Below are 22,824 nucleotides of genomic sequence, written 5' to 3' on the forward strand. Positions count from 1 at the left end.
TCCCATCATTAGAAGCATTTAAGCAGAGGCTGACCAACCTCTTGATTTGAATGCTGTGGAGGAAATTTCCTCCACTGGGAGGTTAGATTAGATGAGCTCAGAAGTCACTCTCAATTCTAAGACTGATGAAATTCAGTTCAGAGGACACTATACCTGGGAGAATGGCCACAAAGATTCTCCTCTGAAATTAAGTACAAGTCCATGCAGGAGTACAGGAAATGGCCTGTAAGTTTGGGAAACCTGGATTCCGCTTTTTAAAGTTTTCTCAATTGATGTTTTCAAACTGTGGTGCTGGAGAAGACTCTTGAGAGTCCCTTGGACAGCAAGGAGATCAAACCAGTCAATCCTAAAGGAAATCAACCCTGAATATTCACTGGAAGGACTGATGCTGAAGCTGAAGCACCAATACTTTGGCCACCTGATACGAACAGCTAACTCATTGGAAAAGACCCTGATGCTGGGAAAGATTGAGGGCAGGAGGAGAAGTGTGTGACAAAGGATAAGATGGTTGGATCCCATCACTGACTCCACAGACATGAGTTTGAGCTAACTCCGGGGGATGGTGAAGGACTGGGAAGCCTGGCATGCTCCAGTCCCTGGGGTCACAAAGAATCAGACACGACTTAGCGACTGAAAAACAACAACAACAACAACACGGAAAATGAGGGAGGTGGGTTAGATGACTCTGACTCCTTCCAGACCCAAACTTCCTCCGTGGCATGGCAGCAGAGACAAAGGTTGTCAGGGACCATGCACGAGCATCGGCTGCGGGGAGGCAGCAGGCAGGCTCGCACAAGGAGCCCTTGGGTGGGGGCTGGCAGTGCGGCAGCGGGGTGGAAGGGTCCTTACATAAGCTGGTGCACCAAAGCCTGGAGCCGCAGACTAGGAGTGTGGAGGCTGGCCGGCCCCACCCTGGGTTGGGTCGGTTAAGCTCAGGTCCCCAGGGTGATGTGAGGTGGGAGGGCCAGGCAAGAGCCAAGGGCAGGAAGAAGGTCAGGGCCAGGCCAGGACAAAGTCTACCACACATCCCAGAAGAGGCCAGAATGAAACACCACTTCAGTACAGAATAACCTGGATTCTGAGAAAATGGGGGGAGGGAGGAGCTGGGGACACGGAAATGGCATTTTGGGTGATTAATCCTGGAGGAGGAGCTGGCTTCCTGAATCCTACTGCGGGAGGAATTTGAGTGAGAAAAAGTGAAAACTCCCTAATGTCAGGACTTCTTGGATATCAGCAAGGGGGCCGAGAGGTGAGGAAAATCTCCTTTCCTTTAAAAGAAGAACGTAGCTCCTGCCCAGAGGTGGACCTTTCCCCAAGTGGAGCCGTTAAGAGGCTGGGGAGGGGGGCCAGGTGGACTGGGGGTGTGTGCTTGGTTTGAAGTTTCAGATTCTTAGAGTCCAGAAGAAAACTGCCTCTGCTCACCCGAACCAAGCAGAAGCGGAAGTGGGAGGAGGCAGCTGGATAGTTTCTGGACTCGTGGGGACCCAGTCTGAGAAGGGGAGTGGACGTGGGAAGGGATGGTTGGGGCAGATGCCCCTACTGGGGGGTGGAATTCTGGCTGGTGCAGGCCTCCTCCCTGCCTGGCACCCTGTGCCCTACCTGGGCTCATCTCAGAGTCCCTTTCCTATGTCATCTTCCTGTCTCCCCATCATAAAGCCTATGGCCACCCCGCTAGTCGAGCAGCTCCTCACTGCACCCCAAACACAGGAACCTCCCTTTCTGGGAAGCTTCTGGCTTTCCTCTGTCTGACTCCCTAAACGTCAGCCACCCATCCACCAAGACATCCCTCCTCTAACCCCACAGTGACCTGACCCCCAAACCCCATGCCCAATACCTCCACACCCCGGTCCTGTCCTTGCTATGCTGTGAAGGCCCTCTCCCTCCCCTTCACCTTCCAACCCTTGCTCATCCTCTGGCCTTAGCACAAATACTTCCCGGACTTCCAGCCCCCAGAGACCCTCTCTGCAGACTAAGCCAGAAATAATGGCCTCTTGCTCAGAGCTCTTTGCTTACACCTCAGCTTTGAGCACCTCTAACTGCTGCTCTGTGATGGGGGGAATGCAGGGGGTAGGATAGAGATGTGGACTCTGGAGCCAGACACCTTTAGTCCGAATCCTGTTTCTGCTACTGTTTAGCTGTAGACCTTGAATAATCCACTTTAATCTCTCTCTGCCTCAGTTTCCTCTTCTGAGAAGTGGGAATAATACTACTACTTACCTCGTAGGATAGCTGTGAGGTTTAAACAGAAAGCACTTAGCAAAACGCCTGGCACATGGGAAGCACTCACTACACAGTAACTACACTTGTTCAATTTTAAATTTGGGGAAAGGAGGCTTCCCTGGGGGTCCGGTGGTCACAACTCCACACTTCCACTGCAGGGGGCACAGATTTGATCTCTGGGGAAGTGAGGCTCCTGCATGCCGCATGGTGCAGCCAATAAATAAATAAAAACAGAAGTAATACATCTGAGGGAAGAACTGTGCCTGGTTCATCTTCATAGTCTCCCCGGGGAGTTGGCACTCCGGGCGTGCTCTTGCCATGCACCCCAGTGAGCTGGTTTCCCAAGGGCAGCACCCTGGATGTGATTTCTCCCCGTCCATGCCCTAGTCGGATCCAGGAGGCCTCATCTCTGCTGCCCCGGGCCTGGGTTCTCCTCCCCCACTTACCTGTCAGCGCTGAGGATGGGGCTGCTGGTGGAGAGGGGGCTAGGGGAGACAAAGGAGCCTCCCAGGGTCCCGTTCCTCAGGGATGTCTCATTGCCATAGGCCTGCACAGCTGGGGTGCTAAAGCTCTTGGGCTCAGGTTCCTGAGTCCGGGGCCCAGCCACCGCCGTTCGTACCACTGACTCCACGTAGCTCCGGGGTTCTGGAAGGGGTGAGGAGACAGGGACTGAGCGTGGATCCAGGGGATGTGGTATGGACCCCACCCAACCCCAGGGAACACATCTCCCCAGAGCCTGTCAGGGAAATCCCAAAAGGACAGCAAGCAGACAAGGGGCACGTCTCCAGGGCTCCTGCCTGCCCAGGTCCATCCTCTTTCCAGCATCATGGAGAAGCCATGAGAGCCCCAAGAACTTTTAACTAGAGCCTCGTTCTGAGAAGCTTCCCAGAAAGGGACCCCAAAACACAGCCATCACAGAATCCTCCTTCCTAGAGCTGGGACACTGTCCTTCACTGGTGGGCCCTCTAGCTGAGCTTTTCTTCCCCAACCTTGCTACCCAGGTCCCAGGCCCTTCTCCGCTCCCCAGGCACTGCTGGGGTCTGGGCTCTCCGTGGACCCCAAGCTCCAGCCCAGCCTTGTGTCTCGGGATGCTCATTCCACCCCACACCCAGAGTCCAGAAACAGGCTTGGTGGCCTACCAGCAGGCCTGTGCGGGTGAGTCACACCCAGCCCTGCGTGCCAAGACACACCCATCCACCTTGCCTGACACACTTAGCCTGCCTCCCGAGACTGACATCATTATCCCGCTTGGTGTTCAGAACGGCCCGAGAGGAAGGCTGGGTGGGGGAGAGGGCGGCAAGCACCAGAGAGGTCACTGTGCAGTGAAGGTTCCGAGGACAGGAGAGCGAAGGGGCTGGAGGCACAACCAGACCCAGATTTCCTGTGCCACCTGCCCCACTGCCGTGCTGCCCCCAGCTGTCCCCCGCCCCGGCCTCTGGAAGCCTCCCCACGCCCCTCTACCCCACCACTGTAAACTAACTCGCCATCAAACAGAGAAGAGAAGCAGAACACTCTTGGCTTCTCCAGGGAGGGATGGTGTTCCTGCCACCTCTGAATGTGGCACTGTTCCCGAGGACGTCCCAGGAGGGACGTGACCTGAGCACACATCAACACCATGCCCACCACAATTAGAGCAAGCACCGAAACCAGCCTGAGAAGTGGAAGAACGGCAGAGTCCGTGCAGCCTGGGGTGCAGGGAGGGAGCCAGACAGTCTCTCTCACAGCTACTCAGTTCCACTGTTTTTATCGCGAGAGCAGCTACGGATAGCACATAAAGCAATGAGCATGGCTGTGTTATGATAAAACTTTCCCAAAACAGGATTTGGCCATAGTTTACGGCTCCCTGATGTAACATGTCTCCTCAGCCCAGAGAGGTGGAGCGATTTGCTCCAGAACGCACAGCGGCCATAGCTCCCGTCTCCTGACTCCCGGTGCAGGCTCTGGGTGGCTGAGAGAGGGGCCGCCAAGCCTCATGGGACACTCAGAGCTGGCTGCTGCTACTCAGAACTCCAGCCCATCAGCCAGAGAAAAGCCAGCTCCACAGACTATCAATAACAGCAGAAATAGCAAATAACTACATGAGGAAAGCAGAATTTTGAGAATGTAAGTATCTTATCTGGGTCACACAGTAGCAGGTGACAGAGCTGGCCTAAGAACCCCAGTGGTCTGGCCCAGAGCCTGCTCTTGGGCCCTGCACATACCGCCAGCTGAAAATCAGGGGGATCGAGAATTTCAGCGTGTCTTTAGCCTTAGGGGGCCAGCTCCACACCCTGGGGTAACTCGAACTGACAGAAAGGGACCCTCAGACAGGAACTCACACCCACAGAAATGGCAGTTGAGACCCAAGGCCAGAGCCTACCTTCCAGCCCATCCCTCACCTCCAGGGTCACTCTCTGAAAATTCCACCTAGATGCCTCCAGGCTACTAGCTTCATCCTGGGGCCCGCAGCGCCCAGCGCCCTTCTCTCCCACCCAGAGATGGCAAAAGGATCCATCTGCTCCCTGGCTGCCCCAAGCTCCTTGCTAATCTGTACTCACAGCACCTGGCACACAGTGAATCCTCAGTAAGTGTCTGTCTCACAAACTAATAGATGCATGACATTTACCCTCTGCCCCCTATCTGCCCCCACCACAGAGGTACACCTAAGAGGCACACATTCGTTTTTCTCCTTCCCTTGAATTCTTGCTGACCCTCAAAAGTTCAAGCTAAAATGCCCGAGGGCGAGCCCTGAAGTCTGTGGCCCTCTCCACCCGCTATGTCCTCCTGATTCATTCCCCAGCCTGCTCTGTGTCCCTGCAGACCAGCTTTTACTGACAGCATCCCCCAGACCCCCGGGCTCAGGGCTCCAGAGGGCCCTGGCCTTTGGCAGCTGGCTGGTAGGCAGAACTAACAGAGGATGGAGGTGGGTGGGGAGAGAGGGTCAAAGTTCCAGGGCCGCATCCTCCACCCAAGATACCAACTCCAGGGGCGGGTCCTCTCTTCCAGCTCCTCCTGGTTTCTTCAGGCCTGGAGTGCAGATGGCTCCCACCTCCTGCTCAGGAGCACCCGGGGAGGTGCTTCACCATCCCTCATTGGTTTGCCCAGACCATCTAAATAGTCCATTAAACTCTCTTCAGTTGCCCCATTGGAATGAGCTATCTGTTTTCTGCCAAGACCTGACCCATACAATGGGTAAGCAGCTCACATTATTGGATCAGCACCCCATCCTATTAAAAAAAAAAAAAAGTACACATACCACTTCTACCATCAGTAAAATCTAAGTAAGGCCACCCACACCACCCAGGCCCAGAGTCAAGACGGAGCCAGACCTGGGACCACAGACATTGGCTCCCGTCTGCCCTGTTTACCATGAGTCAAGGCCATGTCCCCACTAACTGCTTTTGACCCAAACTCAGGAGCCTGAGTGTAGTTTGCACAGAACATCGAAGGGACAGTATGTTAGAAAGTTGGAGATATCAGAAAACCTGAGACGGCTTTAGGATAGCCACATTCATAAAGCATCAGCCTCAGGAGCCCCGTCCTCACACCCATCAGATCCTCAGCTACAGAGCAGCTTACAAAGGAGCTCTCAGAGGACTCAGCCTCTGAACTTGAAGACAGGACCATTCATCCAGGGAGAAGCACCCGCAGCGGTTCCCACCACATTTGCAGTTAACAGCCCTGTGAGTTTAGGAGGCCAACTAGCCTGGGGGCTTTGCTCAGGGACTCCCAGCCTGTGGATTTCAAACCCAGCCCTCCTGGCCCTGCCGTCACTTTATTCTCCATCCTCTTTCTTGGTTGGCTGCCCTTTCCTGACCTCCCAGGACTAAATCAGGGTAGAGCCTCACTCAATCTCTGTTCCTCATGAGCCCAGAGCAGGAGGGACCCTTTGGGAAGATATTTGATTCTGAGTCCAACTTCATAACTGTTCAAAACCAAACTTGAGGGACAAAACAGTCCATTTCCCCTGAGTTTTCAGACTCAGAGTCCATATTGAAAACACCCCCTTTCCCTATCTCTTCCCATTTTCCTCTCTCCCCACCTTAGTACAGCATACAACGTGTGAGCTCCCTGTCTTTCACTTACTGGAAGGGCCTTTCTGGGACTCTGTTCTTTTGCCTGTAAAATAGGAATGAGAACACCCACCTGCCCAGCCTGGATCAAGTGACAGGAGATGAGAAAGTCGCTCCTAATTCCTTCTTGCTAGCTCCAACGCCAGTTTATCAGCAACCCCACAGCTGCCTGCTGGTGTCTGCCTCCCTCTACCCCTTCTGCTGTTTTGCATGCGCTCTCCTGCAGTTTTCTCCTCTCCGCCAATCCTGGAGCAGCTAGACCCAGAGGCAGCGGGGACTGGGAAGGGCAGATGTGGGGCCAGGAAGGTGCTTCATGCAGAACATTCCAGGGGCCCAAACCCATTGCAAGAGGCTGTTGGAGGCTGAGAGCAGCTAAACTGGAGGCTTAGTGACTTGGCCCCACCAGGCTGGGGGCACTGTCAGCTCCTGACCCACACCCTCAAGCGCATTTTCTGCCTCGCAGAAAAGGTTCTTTTCCTGGAGAGAAACAGCCTGCCTGCTCAGAGTGAAATGAAGACACGCAGATGGAGAGAGGAAAGAAGTAAAACTTCCGAGGCCCAAACCAGGAACTCAAAAGATGGAATTCCAAACTCTGAGACTGGGCCACACGGCCCTCCTCTGAGTTCCCATCATACCCTGTTCCTCCCTCAGCTCAGCATTTCTACCTTATGCTGAAATATCCTGACCAGGCTATCTCACTCATCTTTATGTCCTCAGTGCCTAGCACAGGACCTGGCACAGAGTAGGTGCTCCATAAATCTGCGTTGCACAGCACTACCTTAAAATACCCAGATGGCACCGTGTAACTGTCACCGAGGATTTCAGAGCAGGAGGGATCCCCAGAGGGGCCATTTCTAATCTGCAGTCTTCCTTTGTGCCAAATGCACCCATCTAATCATCGGAACAGACAGAACCTCAGCCGAATGTTCCTTGTTCCCATTCCTCTAGGAAAGAAGCTTCAGCCATTTCTTTCCCTGTTCCCCCACTGGAAGATCCTTGATGTTGACCTCACACCTTTACTGCTATGGGTTTTCTTCCTCTGCTTCTTTCATGGAGAAGGGTACCCTGTATCCACATCCATTAAAGACACTGTTCATGTTTAGAGGTCATACCCCGTGCAATCAATGGAAAGCAGCCTACACTCTCAGCTGTGCCCCTGATTGGCTGTCTGGGCCTGGACAAGTCATTTAACATCCTTACACATCACCTCCTCATCAGCAAACTGGGGCTCCTACCACCTTCCTCTCAGCACTTCTGTGATTATTTAAATAAGATGATTGTGACAATGACCCACAAGGTCACATCCCTGCCTGCTGACCCTCACTGTGTACCACATTGCCCCTTGCTCCAGCATCCAGCTCCTCCCTGCCCTCACTTCACTGACCTTGCAATTCATGGGGGAAAAAATTGCTACTCCTCCCACCCCAGGGCCTTTGCAAGTGCCCTTTACTTCTACCTGGAAAGCTCTTCTCCCATCCCAGTGTCTCCGAGTTAATGTCACTCACCCTCGCATCTTACTTCTTCAGCCAGGGTCTCATAAAAACTGTATCTCTTCACTTTGGAGCACTTATCTCAAGAATTCTCGGTGATAATTTAATTCTGTCACCGGTCATGCATTTGTTCCATGAGATTAGGAACCATAGTACTGCTTATCATTATATCCCCAGAGTGCCTGGCACATAGTAGGCACACAAAATATTTACCGAATCAGTGAAGAACAGAATGAATAGATGTAAAGCATTTAGCATGGCACCTTGAACAGAGCACTTCCCTAAAGTCTTTTTCCCCCTTGCTGAATAAGCCTACTGCTTATGTTTCCTTATAGGCATCTTTTTTCTGAATTCACACATATCAGCAGGGCAATCAAACAGTGCTTCAGAGGGTCAGCAAAGAATATGCTTTGGTCTGACCCGGAAGGTGATGTGTGAGTCAGGAAAAATGGAACCAGCCGCCCACATCCTTGGCCCCTGTCCCCACTCCAGGTCAAGACAACAATTCTGATGCCCACGCTGGAATCCCAGGGCATGGCGCCTGGAGGCTGGAGGAGGGTTTTGAAGTGGCCACTTGATTAGGAAACAGGAGACCAGTAAGTCCAGTCTAGCCTTGCTGCCTCTTAACTGTGACCTTGGGCAGATGCCTATCCCCACCTCGCAACACAGACCTCAGGTCGACATTCCTGAAAACGATGGCTGCAGTAGAGTGGATCCCTAAGAACCTTCCCTGCAGACTCCGTGCCTCCAGGAGAGATGAAGGAGGGTCAGAGGGCTCAGGGCCTGTAGGCTGAGATTCACTCATCAGGAGCAAGGGCCAGGTGTCAGTCCCATTCTGTTAAAGCGCCATCCCTACGTGAGGAATACACAGCCAGGGCCTGTCACCCTCAGACCGTCCCACTGGAGACTGAATAGGTATCACCAGTCTGCGAAGGTCAGCAGCCACAAGGAGAGCTGACAGCCTCCTAGGTAGGTGGGCTCCTGGAGCACAGCACACAAACACTGGCTCTGGGCTCCAGCTGATTCTAGACTCCTGGCGAGAACCAGCTGCCCACCCCCCGCCCGGGGAAGGTCCTCCCCCTGGGTGTGAGGCTGGCCAGGGGTGAGAGCCCACTGTAGTTCATCCCATTCTGGGATCTGTTCTGGGGGGCTGCCTTGTTCTGTACCCCCAGGCAGTCAGAACACTGGCTGGCTAGCAGTGGGCAAAGCTTTATGGAAAACTCCAGCCATCTTACACGGGTGATGGCAGATTCAGAGGGGTACAACCCATGCCCACTTTGGGAATAGAAAATCAAGGTAGTGAGTGCAAAGGAAGTGGGAAATGGGCTTAAGAATCCGGAAGGAGGAATTCTTTAGTGGTCCAGTGGTTAGGACTCTGCACTCTCACTGCTGAGGGCCCAGGTTCAATGCCTAGTCTGGGAACTAAGGTCCCACAAGCCAAGACGCAGCCAAAAAAAAAAAAACCACCTGGACGGAGTCTTTAAAGAAACCAGGCCACACGGACCCAGGGCCCAGGTGGGAAGTCAGAACATCTAACACATCCAAGCTGGAAGGTGCTCAACACCCACCTCGTCCAACCCCCTTCCCCCACCTCCACCAGGGTAGAGATGGGGACACGGAAGCCCAGGCCACCCAGGCCAGCATCTCCCTCATTTCACCTGCTGCTCTGGGTCATCCTTTGAATTCTGTTCCTAATAAATTAGTTAAAGGCCTTCAACCAGATTACATCCCCTCTCTGCTTCTCTACGTGCAAGGCTGAGTTCATTTAAATCAGGGGTTAAGCCAGGAAACAGACGTGCTAACCAGATACTGTCACAACTGTGCATGGATGTCCCGAGGCATCTGTGTGTGGCAGGGGGGCGAGGGGGGGGGAATCCACAGCTTTTCAAAATCCCCCAAAACATCCAAGATCCTAGAAAGACAGACATCCTACCATCTGTGCTGATAGGAAACCAGGCAAGGGCTTCCAGAAGGCAGCTTGTGGCTCCAAGACAGTGGCTCTGAACCGGGAGCAGTCATCCCCCCGGGGTCATTTGTCATGCTGCAGACATTTCGATTGTCATGGCGGGTGAGTGCTACCCGCAGGTGCAACAGTAGGTAGAGATCAGGGATGGCGCTAAACACCCTACAGGGCTCAGCACAGTCCCCACGACTAAGAACTGTCCGGCCCAAGCATCGGTGGTGCTGAGGCTGAGAAATCGTGCTCTGAGCTGTACATGCGGGGCAAACCCAGGAAATCGGATAGGAGCCCCCTCCATCTGAAGGGGGTGCTGCACCCCGGCAGGTGGGTGGGAATGCCTCCCGGGGAGAAGCATTTTGTCAGCAAGGTGGCACCGCACTTGTGCCTGGACCCTTGGCCGCGCCTGGACCCTTGGCCGCGCCTGGACCTGTGCCCTGGGGCTATGGGCACCTCAGTCAGTATCCAGAATGGTAGCTCATCACCAGAGTGACAGCTCATCACCCTCTGATCACCCAGCAGGGGGTGGGGATCGGGGTGGGGCGCGGCCTATGCACCTGGTCACATGAGACCTGATCAGAGAAGAGCGCCACCCACCGCCCCCACAAGCCAGGCAGAAAAATGGAGTGAGCGGCCATTCCTGGACACGGAGAGCAGGAAGCAGTCACACAGCAAAGCCACACTTACCTTCAGAAAGCTCTGTCAGCACCTTCCTCTCATCCTCCTCTGAGGGAAGATGGGAAGAGAGGTGAGGAGGAAGGAGAGGCAGGAAAGAGAGGCAGGGGATGGAGGGGAGAGGAAGAGCAAAAAGGAGAGAGAGAGATGGATTAACAGGGATTATTGTCTGAGAGAGAGAGACTTTGTTGAGAAAAGGGGTGAGGCCGAGGCAGAGGCAGGCCCTCCAGGGCGCACAGGTAAGACAGGGCCTCGCTCTCAGGAGCAGAGGCCCATGTCCCTGTTACAGCCCCTGCATCTCAAGCAGGAATGTGCTGGCCTGGTGACAGGCGGCCCCCCACCCGGTGACTCCGTGTCCCTGGCCATGCAGACACGTCCTGAGTGGGAGGCTGTGCCCGGCCGTGTGTCTGCATGGCTCACACCTGTCATGCCACTGCCTACCTACCTGGCTGGATCAGTCTTCTGGGGACTAAAGAAAAGAAGCACAGTTGTTCCCCAGAGCCCCAGTCCACCCCACACCAGAGTCTAGAGAGCAAGTTTCTGGGCTCAGCCTGTTGGAAATGGTCACTAAGGGCCTAGGGCCTCTGCTTTCCCTTTCCCAACAAGGAGAGGAGCTGGGGAATGTGACGAGGTATGAGCCTGGAGTGTGTGCGTGCATGTCTGCACGTGTGTGTGTGCGTGCATGTCTCTGTGTGTGTGCATGTCTGCATGTGTGTGTGTGCGTGCATGCATGTCTCTGTGTGCGTGCACGTCTGCACGTGTGTGTGTGCGTGCATGCATGTCTCTGTGTGTGTGCGTGTCTGCATGTGTGTGTAAGCATGCATGTCTGCATCTGTGTATGTGTGCCTGTCTCTGTGTGTGCATGCCTGCATGTGTGTGTGTGTGCATGTCTCTGTGTGTGCATGTCTGTGTGTGTGCGTGCATGCATGTCTCTGTGTGTGTGCGTGTCTGCATGTGTGTGTAAGCATGCATGTCTGCATCTGTGTATGTGTGCCTGTCTCTGTGTGTGTGCATGCCTGCATGTGTGTGTGTGTGCATGTCTCTGTGTGTGCATGTCTGTGTGTGTGTGCATGTCTGTGTGTGTGTGCATGTCTGTGTGTGTGCATGCCTGCATGTGTGTGTGTGCATGTCTCTGTGTGTGCATGTCTCTGTGTGTGCATGTCTGTGTGTGTGTGCATGTCTGCATGTGTGTGGGTATGTGTAGGCATGCGTGTCTGCATCTGTGTATGTGTGCCTGTCTCTCTGTGTGTGCATGCCTGCATGTGTGTGTGTGCGTGCATGTCTCTGTGTGTGTGCATGTGTGCATGCATGTGCACACAAGCACCTGGACTCTGGGGCATGGGAGCCAGGCTTCCGGCAGAAAGTTAACCACCTACAGGGAAACAGGGCATGCCTCCAACCCCCTGACGTCAGAGGATGCTGGGAGTGGTGGTGACCCCACAAGGCAAGGGCAGGAAGACTCTGTCCCCCTCAACCCTTGAACAGAGAGCCCCACCCAGGCCTGACCTCAGCATGGACACAGAGCCCGGCTGCCACCTTGTTTCCAGAAGAATCCTGAGAACTCACCAGGCCTGGGCCCTGCCCAGGACCACAGGAGTCCTCCAGTTCCCCACCCTGTCCTCTGGCCTCCCCAGCCGCCTCCCTTCCCGCCAGAGTCACTCACCACCAGTGGGGTGTAGCAAGATGTCAGCTGGGTTGTGCGGCTTCAGGCCCAGAGCAGACAAGGGTGTCTTGGCCAGACCTGGAGGGGAACGCACTGCACCGGGAATAAGAGGGGAGAGCTGCGAGTGAGTGCGGGTGGACGTGTGGGGAGAGGACCCCTCCTGAAGGAGGGCATGTCGGGGAGCGGGGTTGGGGGGGCAGCAGGAAGTGGAGCAGAGGAACCAGCCCCGCCCGGTGGTGCCAGGGCGGCTCCACTCCCCCTTCCCGTCTCCCGTGTTTCTCCAGGGGATCAAGGGTAAAAGGAGTCAGGAAACAGCCTTGCCCCTCACCCTCCAGAAAGTCATTTCTATCCCTAGACCCTGAGTTTCTTCCCTATGGTTCCTCCACACTGCGTAGTTATAACACTGGTTTCTTGGGCACCCTCTGGCTTGCTCTATATCTCTCTCTCTCTAACCTCTCCTCTCACATTCCCTACCCGACCCCCAACGCACACACACACAAACAGATGTACTTAAAGAAAGCAGAGTATCAAGATGGTACAGCCTGTAAAGGACAGAAGGAGGAGAAGAGATCACCAGCAGAGCCAACCCTGAGTCCCCAGGCCAGTCTTCAGCCACAGGTCTTTGACCTCCAGCTGAGCAGGCCCTTTGCAAGCCCCAGGAAGAGAGAATTTCTCAGCTGGGAGCTCTCTTACTTCCCCCAAACCTCAGTATTCCAGAAGAGGAAAAAGCCCCATCTCTAAAATACGTGGGCAAGAGCATGACCACCCTGCACAAACCCAGGTCACCTCCCAAGCCACCTGTCTGGGTTGGAAGTGTCACATAACACACAAGGTCAGAAAGGGCAGTCAGGCTTTCTCCCATCAGCCACGGACGTGGCTGGACTCCAAGCTGAGCTGCAAGGCTGTTGCTCTGCCCAGTCACAAGACTTCTCAGTGGCAGCTGTCATGTCTCCAAACCCACCTCAGAGGAGAAGTAAAGAAATGAGCTCCATGTCTCCTGTCGCAGCTCTCAGGACCCTGCAGAGCCCACAGCCGTGGAAGACAGCCAGTCACACAGGGCCGCCAAAAGCCTAAGGCTGCCTGCCCCACCCCAGTGGCCTCAACAGATGAGCTGTGGCCCTCAGGTGCCCAGGACCCACACAGCAGCTCCAGGACCCTCCCTGGCATCTCCTCCCTTTCCCAAAAAGGCAGTGAGACCTACAGGAAACTAAACTCCCAAAATATAATCTTCCAATGAAAGCAGTTTAAATAGCTTATTTGTGATCCCCTGGAGGAGGGCATGGCAACCCACTCCAGTATTCTTGCCTGGAGAATCCCCATGAACAGAGGAGCCCCGTGAACAGGTGGGCCATGGGGTCACAAAGAGTTGGACATGACTGAGCAACTAGGCGCGCACACACACGTTTGTGCACATGGTGATGTATCCACAGGTGTCCATGGGAACAGAGAGGCATCACAGGAGTCCAAACGGTTGGCCCAGCCCTACACTCTACCCTCACTCTGCCCTGAGATGCCCAGTGGACAGATACAGCAGAGGGGACGAGTGTGTACAAACACACACATCCAGGCAGGGGCTAGGTCTAAGCCTCCATGCTTCTGTGTGTCCCTCTTTCTCTCATTACACACACACACACACACACATCTTTACAACAGACGCTTATCAGCACTTAGTAATGTTTGTCAGACAAATGACTTTGAATGTAATTAATTCTGGAAGAATGAGCCCAGCCTCAGAGACCACTGTCCGTGGAATGACCAGAAAGACTCTGGGCCCATAAGGCTGCCTAGTGGGCGCAGCAGAGGTGCAGGTGAACAGGGTGAAGGGGACGAGGAGACAGAGGCCGTGGGAGGCTCCTCTGGGCTTCGCTCAGCACCCCCAGCTCACTCATCACTCCTGCCCTCAGTGCCCAGGCATCACCCTTCTGCTGAGGCAGACATGTGGGTGGCCCTGAAGCCAGGCAAGGCTTGGCTTCCCCAGAGAAGAATTCCTTGCATTTCTCCGCCTCTGTTTTCTCTCCCAACCCTGTGCATGGAGGAAACCTCTAACTTATTCTCTCCTCCCCAGGCACCCGGGGCTGACCCAGGGGAGGGAGGGAAGAATGGGAACAGAAACATGTGGGAGAACCAACTCTAGCCCGGCCCAGATGGCTTCATCCCAGACAGGGTGATGGCCAGGATCCTGGCTGTTTGGACCCACAGGAAATTGGAGCAAGTGTGAAGGTGGTGGGGAAGGGAGCTTCCCGGATGGCTCAGTGGTAAAAGAATCCACCTGCCAATGCAGGAGACGCAGGTTTGATCCCTGGGTTGGGAAACCCCCGGAGGAGGAAATGACAACCCACTCCAGTATTCTTGCCTAGAGAACCCCATGGACACAGGAGCGTGGCGGGCAACAGTCCAGGGGTTCACAAAGAGTCAGACACAACTGAGCACGCACACATGCACGCACGTGCAGGTTGGGGAGCTAAGACCAGGGAGAGAGATTCCAGGAGTCTGAAGCCTTTTACAAGGCTACAGAGCTGTCTTGAACAGCTGCCCTGGGCTTTCACTGTCCAACACGGTAGTCAGGAACCACGTGGGGCTATGGTGCACCTGCTGTGTGTCCAGTCTGAACAGAGGTGTTATATGAGTGTAAAAACACACAGTGGATTTCAGACTTGTATGAAACAAAAATGAAAAATATGTCTTTACATTGATTACATGTTGAAATCATACTTTAGATCCTTAGGGTTAAATAATAGCAAATTTTTTCTTTTTCTTTTTCTTTTTTTCTTTTGGCCGCACTGCGAGGCTTGTGGGAATCTTAGTTCCCGGATCAGGGATTGAACCTAGGCCCTCGGTAGTGAAATCACAGAGTCATAAACACTGGGCCACCAAGAAATTCCCTAAATAATACCTATTATTAGAATAAATTTCACCAACTTCTTTTTAGATTTCTTAAAAAGATTGTAGGATAATATTCTCATTAATCATTTTATTTCTACTTACCTATAGAAATGATAATACTCTGTGGATATTTTGAGTGAAATTTAAAAAATCATTAAAATTAATTTCTCCAGTTTCCTGTATATTCTTTAATGGAGCTGTTAGAAAAGTTTCTAGTGCAAACTACTACTACTACTACTACTACTACTAAGTTGCGTCAGTCGTGTCCGACTCTCTGCGACCCCATAGACGGCAGCCCACCAGGCTCCGCCATCCCTGGGATTCTCCAGGCAAAAACACTAAAGTGGGTTGCCATTTCCTTCTCCAATGCATGAAAGGAAAAGTGAAAGTGAAGTCGCTCAGTCGTGTCCGACTCTTAGCGACCCCACGGACTGCAGCCCACCAGGCTCCTCCATCCATGCGATTTTCCAGGCGAGAGTACTGGAGTGGGGTGCCATTGCCTTCTCCGTCTAGTGCAAACAGCTCATGTTATTTTTCTGCTGGACAGTCCACTCACAAATTTAGCTTCCTGTACGTCCAAGATGGGCTTCCCAGGTGGCTCCAGTGGTAAAGAACTGCCTGCCAATGCAGGAGATGTAAGAGGCACAGGTTAGATCCCTGGGTCAGGAAGATCCCCTGGAGGAGGGCATGGCAATCCACTGCAGTATCCTTGCCTAGAGAATCCCATGGACAGAGGAGCCTGGTGGGCTACAGGCCATGGGGCTGCAGAGAGTCGGACACGACTGAAGTGACTGAGCACACAGGATGTGTCCACGATGGTGGCCAACATAATTCTGTTGGCACAGAAGGCAAGCACTGGTGCCACATTCCTCCCCCGGCAGGACAGCCAACCACCGGAGAACACATGGCCAGCTCCAACTCTCCTGTCCTCACCCTCTACCAGTCTCACCCGGACGAATGAATAGCTTGGGTGGACCTCACCTAGTCTAATCCTGGAGCATCACTAGTCTCTTCACCTCTGCCAACTCGGGCCTCTTACAGGAACCCTGAGTCGTTCACAGCCTGGTATTGATCCATCACTGCTTTCCCAGGTCTCCTCCAGCTCCTCTTCATGTCTCTTCTACCATGAAATGGAATACTTCCTCTCTCCTGGGCTCATCCAGGTTTTCTCATTGTTTGGAAATGTCTCTGCCCTTTAGGGATCTGCCACTCCAGTGAGAACACCAAGTAAGACACAGACTAAAGGCTCCTGTCTGGAGGCCAAGAGATGGATACGTTGGGCATATGGTCAACCTGAGGGTTCTGAGCCTTTCTCTCCTTGGTGAAAACTAGGAAGTGGAAGAGGTGCCTGGATGCAGACAGAAATGGGAGTCAGAAGCAAGAAGGTCCAGGGGTTACTTTAGGTTGTTTCTTTAGGATGGGGGATGTTTTACACATAGGATGCAAAGACTCTTCAGTTCAGTTCAGCTCAGTTCAGTCACTCAGTTGTGTCCAATTCTTTGCGACCCCATGAATCGCAACACGCCAGGCCTCCCTGTCCATCAGCAACTCCCGGAGTTCACTCAGACTCATGTCCATCGAGTCAGTGACGCCATCCAGCCATCTCATCCTCTGTCGTCCCCTTCTCCTCCTGCCCCCAATCCCTCCCAGCCTCAGAGTCTTTTCTAGTGAGTCAATTCTTCACATGAGGTGGCCAAAGTACTGGAGTTTCAGCTTTAGCATCATTCCTCCCAAAGAACACCCAGGACTGATCTCCTTTAGAATGGACTGGTTGGATCTCCTTGCAGTCCAAGGGACTCTCAAGAGTCTTCTCCAACACCACAGTCCAAAAGCATCAATTCTTCGGCACTCAGCTTTCTTCACAGTCCAGCTCTCACATCCATACACGACCACTGGAAAAACCATAGCCTTGACTAGACAAAGTAATGTCTCTGCTTTTTGAATATGCTATCTAGGTTGGTCATAACTTTCCTTCCAAGGAATAAGTGTCTTTTAATTTCATGGCTGCAATCACCATCTGCAGTGATTTTGGAGCCCAAAAAAATAAAGTCTGACACTGTTTCCACTTAGAAACTAGCAAACCATAATTTGGGAGTCCAGGGACCCAGGTAGGTCAGCCTGGACCCCAGGATGCAGCTTCTGCCTCTTAGCTGTGTGAGCGTGGACAGCAGAAAAGAAGTGAAGAGAAGAGAGGTGAGGAAGGGAAGCAGAAGTAAGATGAGCCATAGGGATGAGAAGCGGCAGATTCTGGTCCCACCCAACTCTGCCAGCACTCCCAAATCTGGGAAGCCTACACAGGCCAGAGGGGACCCAGCGAAGGAAGGCTGAGTGTGGAGTTCTTACCCCCACTGGGTGGTGGGCTGGTCGGAGAGGTTCCTTCCATCTCCTCAAAGGCTTCCTTGTAGCTGTGCAGATGGGGCTGCATAAGGAGAACAAGGGAGCAAAGCCGTAGCTGTGAGTCTGAGGAGGAGTTTGCAGTTACCAGCCTAACCAATCATCCTTTCCAGTAAACACGGAGGTCAAAGGCAGATTTTCGTCACCTGTGGCCCCAACGACTACTTGCAACCAAGAGAACAGAAAGTGGCTGATTGCAAGGCAATTGTCCAGCAGTACCTGCCTTGGAAATATTTCACAACAGGGCCAAAGAGAAGGGACAGAAGGCAGGAGAGAAAAGATGTCCAAAAGCTATTTATCTCCAGAAGGACCCATTAACCTGGGATTTTACCAAATATGGACCACTCACATCAGAATCTTCCAGAATCAGATTCCTGGGTCCCACCCCAAGTCTAATAGGCTAGAATTTTTACAGGGGGACTTGAGAATCTACATTTTTAACAAACTCCCTGATGATTGTTATGCTCACTAACGTTTAAGACCTACTTCCTCAAACTGCTGAACTGTCTCAAAAATATAAAAACTTTGACACTGAAATTAGATCTATCTCCCAAGTAAACCCTACGTCCAGAAAGGGTTTAAAAACAGTCTGTAGGATCTGGCTTGGAGTCTAGAGTCTGCAGTCACCTACATCACACCAGGGTCCTTACCACCCTCATAAAGGGTGCTCTCTGGGGCTCAAGAAGGGAGCCTCAGTCTCAGTGTTCATGGAAGAAGTAGGGGAATAAAAGCTGTTTGGAGGGGGAAATTGGCTCCTGATTCCACAAACCAAAGAGAAGCCCTAGGCTGAGGGTGCAGGGAGGAAAAAAATACTGAGTTTACTGACAGGTCACTGTTACTCAGATGACAATCAAGTCCCTCAACAGTTCAGCTGGGCTCTGCTACCCTCTGTGGCCCCAGGACTCACCTCTTTGGGTCGCCCTCCAGGATTGAGAGCGATGGTGAGAGCCAGCTCTGGGGAGACGCATTGGACAGGCGAGCGAACCCCGGGGCTACGGGGGGATGTGGGTTCCGGTGACTGGTTCTCGTACTGCCCATCACTGGCAGCCCGCTTCCGGAGAGGTGCTGGGGGCTCTGCAGGCTGCTTCTCCCGAGCCTGCACCCCTGGGAGGAATGGCAGGGCAGAGAGGGCAATGAGCAAAACGTGGGGGGAAAGGATCAATCCGCCTAACTCTCCTAGAGGAGACAGCGCATCTTAGCTCAGGGGGTCCAAGCTGGAGCTGGACTTGCCTCCCCTCACACCTCCTCCCCTCAGACTCCCTCTGCCCACACCCCAGTTTCTCTGCTGGGTGGGGGAATCTGCTTAGGTTGAGCTGGCCTTCAGCAGGAATCTCTGCTCTGCACAGGGTTGGGGCCCAGAGCACAAAGGACTGATACAAGAAACAGATGTCAACTTCTTCCAAGCCCCGGAGGCAGAGGGCCAGAGCTTCCAGGCAAAGGAGGGAAGGTGGAGGGAGGAAAGACAGTCTCCAAGGCGACTGCATCAACCAACAAGCAACACCAGCTCCATGGGGAAGGACTTGGAAGGACTGAATGACGCATCAGCTTGCAAATGGTGCTCCCGAGAAGAAACCCAAGAAATGACTAAGACCTGTCACGATGTCCCAGCCCCAGCTGGCCCCTGGAATACTGCTGGCCTTCTCAGGGGTTCCCCAACCCTCATCCGTCCAGTGTCGCTCTGAAACCTCCCACCCACTTCCTGTATGCCCACACTTTCCTTGCCCCAAAGATGGCCCAGGTTTCCAGGCTGCCCCAGAGCAGCAGGCAAAGAGCCTGCAGACAAGCGCCTCCTGTGCTTTTGTGTATTTCCCTCCCACTCCCCAGGCCTTAACCTCACCCTCCTCCCTTCCCACTCCCTCTTCCCACAGCTGGGCTGCGGCACGAAACCCATTGCTTCATTGAGCTGGCTCCAGGAGCCTAGAAAACTTACTCACTTGGGGCCCAGAGGCCATGACCCAGCCTGAGGGTGGGCCCCTCATCCTCACTACCCTGAAGAAGGAAATTCCAGCCCTGCCTCCGCCACCACCCGAGAGGGCAGGCGAGGTAAAAAGAGGTGCTGGGACTTATCAAAGGTCTCATGAGACCCTGGCTACACCAGCCTCAGGCCAGCGCTTGTGGGCCGACCCACCGCCCCATGGCACACACGCACACGCACACGCAGACTGCCTCAGCAACAAGCCAGCACAGCCAAGCAGAAATCACCCTCAATCAGACTGAATCGTCATCTACCCTTCACAGGGGGGTCTGCATGGCCCCAAGAATCCCTAGCTCCCGCCTGGCACTGCCGCTGAGGCCACTATGAAAAGCACAGGCTGAGAAGCCTAGCTACTTGTCATGAACAGCAGGCTGCCAGCTGCCAAGTCTAGGGATGGGTGCACACATCTCACACACACACACAAACACACACACAGTCACTCCAAGACGTGCATTCAGACCAGCCCATAACTAGGAGCCTCGTCTGGGGAGCACTTGCAGATGTAGAAGGTCCCCTGTTGGGGTGGTGTCCTGAGTTTCCACGGCCAGCTCTTCATTCATCAGAGGCAACCTGCCTACCAGCTCAACCAAGAGAAAAAAAAGCCCCGAGTAAAGACTGTAAACCAGGCTCACAAACCGCCTTACTTAAAACAATTAAGTCCCTTGCCTCAAAGGGCCCTTATTTGCAGAAGAGAAAAGTAGGGGTCACACCGTCCTAACCAGGGGCTGTTATGAGGATCAACCCGGACGGAGGACAGGGCACACCTCTGAAGGGCTGGGCAGGGCCCACTCAGGGATCCTAGGGCAACCCCAGGTTCTCAGCCCTCAGAGAATTGGGCCGGGGGGGGGGGTGCGGGGGTGGTCCCCTACCCTCGCTCACACTTCCCCCACCTCCTCCAAGCCCCCTTCCCTGTCAAGCCTCCCTGAGCAGCTTGGTCCAGAGCTACCGCTGGTTTCATTCCTGGCAAAAACATTAGAGAGAAACAGACGTAGCCATTGATTTTCTAATAATAATTGTGACAAAGGAGGCGCGTTCAGAAAAGGCTCCCAGGGGTTTGGTACTAAGCTCAGCCCCAAGGTTAAAAGAAACGCATTAGGGCTGCACTGAGTTCCGGCTCGCCCAGCCCCGCTGCCTCCGTCGGCCAGAGCCCGTGTCTTTGCAAGGGGCGGCTGATGTCCTTGTTTGGGGATCCGATGTCTGCCCTTGAAAAACGGGTCTGCTTTAACTCAGGGCCCTGTCTCTCCTGGAGGGACACAGAACATTCTCCTGGACACACTCAGAACATGAGCTCCACGTTCAAGGGCTGCAGTGTTGCAGTGGCCCAGAGAGGAGGCTAGACCACTGTGGAGAGGGGAAGCTTCCAGGCCGTGGAGGGTGTGAGGTCTAGCCCAAGGCGGTCACCACTTGAGAGCAATCCCACCTCTTCTTCAAGCCCCCCTCCACCACCACCAGAGTGGGACCAGCTCTGTCCGGAGGCAGGGGGATGGACAGGCGGCCATCCAAAGCATAGGGTCCTGCAGGGCACAGCCCTCCTCTGCAGAAGAGGGAAGCCCCGCATTCCACTCCCACAGGGACAGACCCTCTCCCGCGGAGCACCCCCCGCAGCCCCAGTGGCCAGCCCCGGGCCTCTCTCATTCTCTGAACACAGTGTGCCACTGTTGTCCGCCTTGGCAGGCCCAGATCTGCCCCCCAAGTGCCAGGAGAGCCATATTCCCTCTCTCTTGTCCCTCTCTACAGGAGGGGAGACGGGCCATGGCAGAGGGGAGAGAAGAGAGCCCCATTGTTCCTCAGCCAAGCTGGGATGTCTGGACACAAGCTGACAGCCTGTGTCAGGGGAGAACACCCCTCCCTCACATCCCAGAGACTGACGGGTAATAAAAACAGCCCCACTCTTTCCCACCAGCCTCCTCTCCACCCAGCACATCCCCTCACCCTCACCTCAGGACTTTCTCAGCCTCCTGGCCCCAGGCCCGCTCTCAGGGCCTCTGTCTAGTGCCCCACTCCCTGCATACACACAGGCATGTGCATGCATGTGTGCACACGCGCACACACACACACACACACACACGTGGGCACACACAGCCTGAGCCTGGCAGCAACAGCGGTGGGTCACAGTCATCCTCAGAACCTCCACAGTCAGCCCTTCCTCAGCAGGAGACCAGGGACCAGAGGAAGTTTATGAAGGAAGTGGGGGGAAGACAGGCAGCCCAGGGACTCTGCAAAGTCTTCCCAGCAAAGCTGGTGAGCCCAGCCTTCTCAGCCCAGCAGCACAGAGAAGCAGCCAGAAAGCGGTCTTTAGAGTAGTTAACACACTACACGAGAAGCCATGTGTCGTCCTCCAAGGGCTGCTCACACACTCTGGGCATCACGCCTTCCCTGGAGGACAGCAGTCCTTCTGGAGGGCAGCGGTCACCTCAGCCCGGGGCCTCCACCTTGGCCACCAGACCTGAAGAGCAAGGCACAGGGCGCTGGAGCAGCCCCATCTCCCGGGGCCCTCACTTGCTCCCCCAGGATGGTGCTGTGCTCAGGGGACAGCCGGCTCCAAGGCTCCCCTAAAGTGGCCTGGACCTGAGATCAAGAATCTCCATCTCTCACACACACACACACACACACACAATTCTAGAGGCTGTCGCCCTAACACGCATCAATACACCTGATTCATAGACACAGCATGGCTGCCCACCACCCCAGCGTCCATGGACAAATATCCTTGTGCCAGGCTTCGTCACATGCCTCCTCTACAACCCCCAGACTGGCCACTTCCACCCCCACAGACCCAGCTCTTCTCTCCAGCCTTCCATTTTCCAAAAGACTGGATTCCTCAGCTCCAGGTGGCAGGGCTGGGTGTCCGACAGCTTGCCTGGGGCTCCGGAAGCGAGGGGATCCGGGAGGCCACCTGCTGGGGCCAGGGCACCAGAAAGCCACACGGCAATCACACTAGCTAACAGCCCCAGGGCAAGCCATGCCAGCTCCCCTCAGAACAGGCCCACCCCCAGAACTCCCCCAAACCCCAGGCCCAGCTGGACACTGCACTCCCCACCACTGGGCCGAGAAGAAGGTGGAGGGACAGAAGAGGCGGACAGGGAGCTATTCTGCTAAAGCCATCTCCCTATTGTCCATGGACTGGGAGAAGGAGGGCGCTGAAAGCACCGGCTATTGCCACTGGAAGTCAACAACCCCTTCACCCCCTAAGCCTTTTCCCAGAGCTGCTTAAGGCCACGGCATGGGGTAAACCCGTGCACACCGTCTTCTCCCTGACCTGGGCTTCTGGCTTCCAACGAGCTGGGATGGGATGAGGGGATTCCCTCCCCAGAACTAAAAGCCTAAGGGCTTAGATGTCCAGCTGGGGCAGAGGATGCCAGTGGACCACATCACTCTAAAATAGAGCAGCGTGACTCTGGATGGAAGGGCCACCATACTGGAGCACATCAAGTCACCAAGCTAAAGGCACATAGCCAGGCTACGACCCTCCATTTGCCACGCTGGGAGGGTGAGCTCTGAGCAATTCAGAGACT

The 22,824-nt window shown here is 54.3% G+C and overlaps 1 protein-coding gene across 3 annotated transcripts in view; it reads right to left on the reverse strand.

Annotated features, from left to right (window-relative positions):
- Positions 1-22,824, reverse strand: part of TNS1 (tensin 1) — a 134,719-nt gene that overhangs the window by 19,122 nt on the left and 92,773 nt on the right. Inside the window, exons 18-23 of one of the 3 annotated variants that reach the window (XM_068967245.1) lie at positions 18,242-18,438; positions 17,284-17,359; positions 12,058-12,150; positions 10,840-10,863; positions 10,407-10,445; positions 2,667-2,865 (exon numbers count right to left, since the gene is read on the reverse strand). In XM_068967245.1, coding sequence (XP_068823346.1) covers positions 2,667-2,865; positions 10,407-10,445; positions 10,840-10,863; positions 12,058-12,150; positions 17,284-17,359; positions 18,242-18,438 — 628 coding nt within the window. The remainder of the gene's footprint in view (positions 1-2,666; positions 2,866-10,406; positions 10,446-10,839; positions 10,864-12,057; positions 12,151-17,283; positions 17,360-18,241; positions 18,439-22,824) is intronic. The other 2 variants (XM_068967243.1, XM_068967244.1) reach the window with 2 other exon arrangements.

The sequence above is a fragment of the Capricornis sumatraensis genome, chromosome 3, assembly GCF_032405125.1.
Source record: "Capricornis sumatraensis isolate serow.1 chromosome 3, serow.2, whole genome shotgun sequence".
NCBI lineage: Eukaryota > Metazoa > Chordata > Mammalia > Artiodactyla > Bovidae > Capricornis > Capricornis sumatraensis.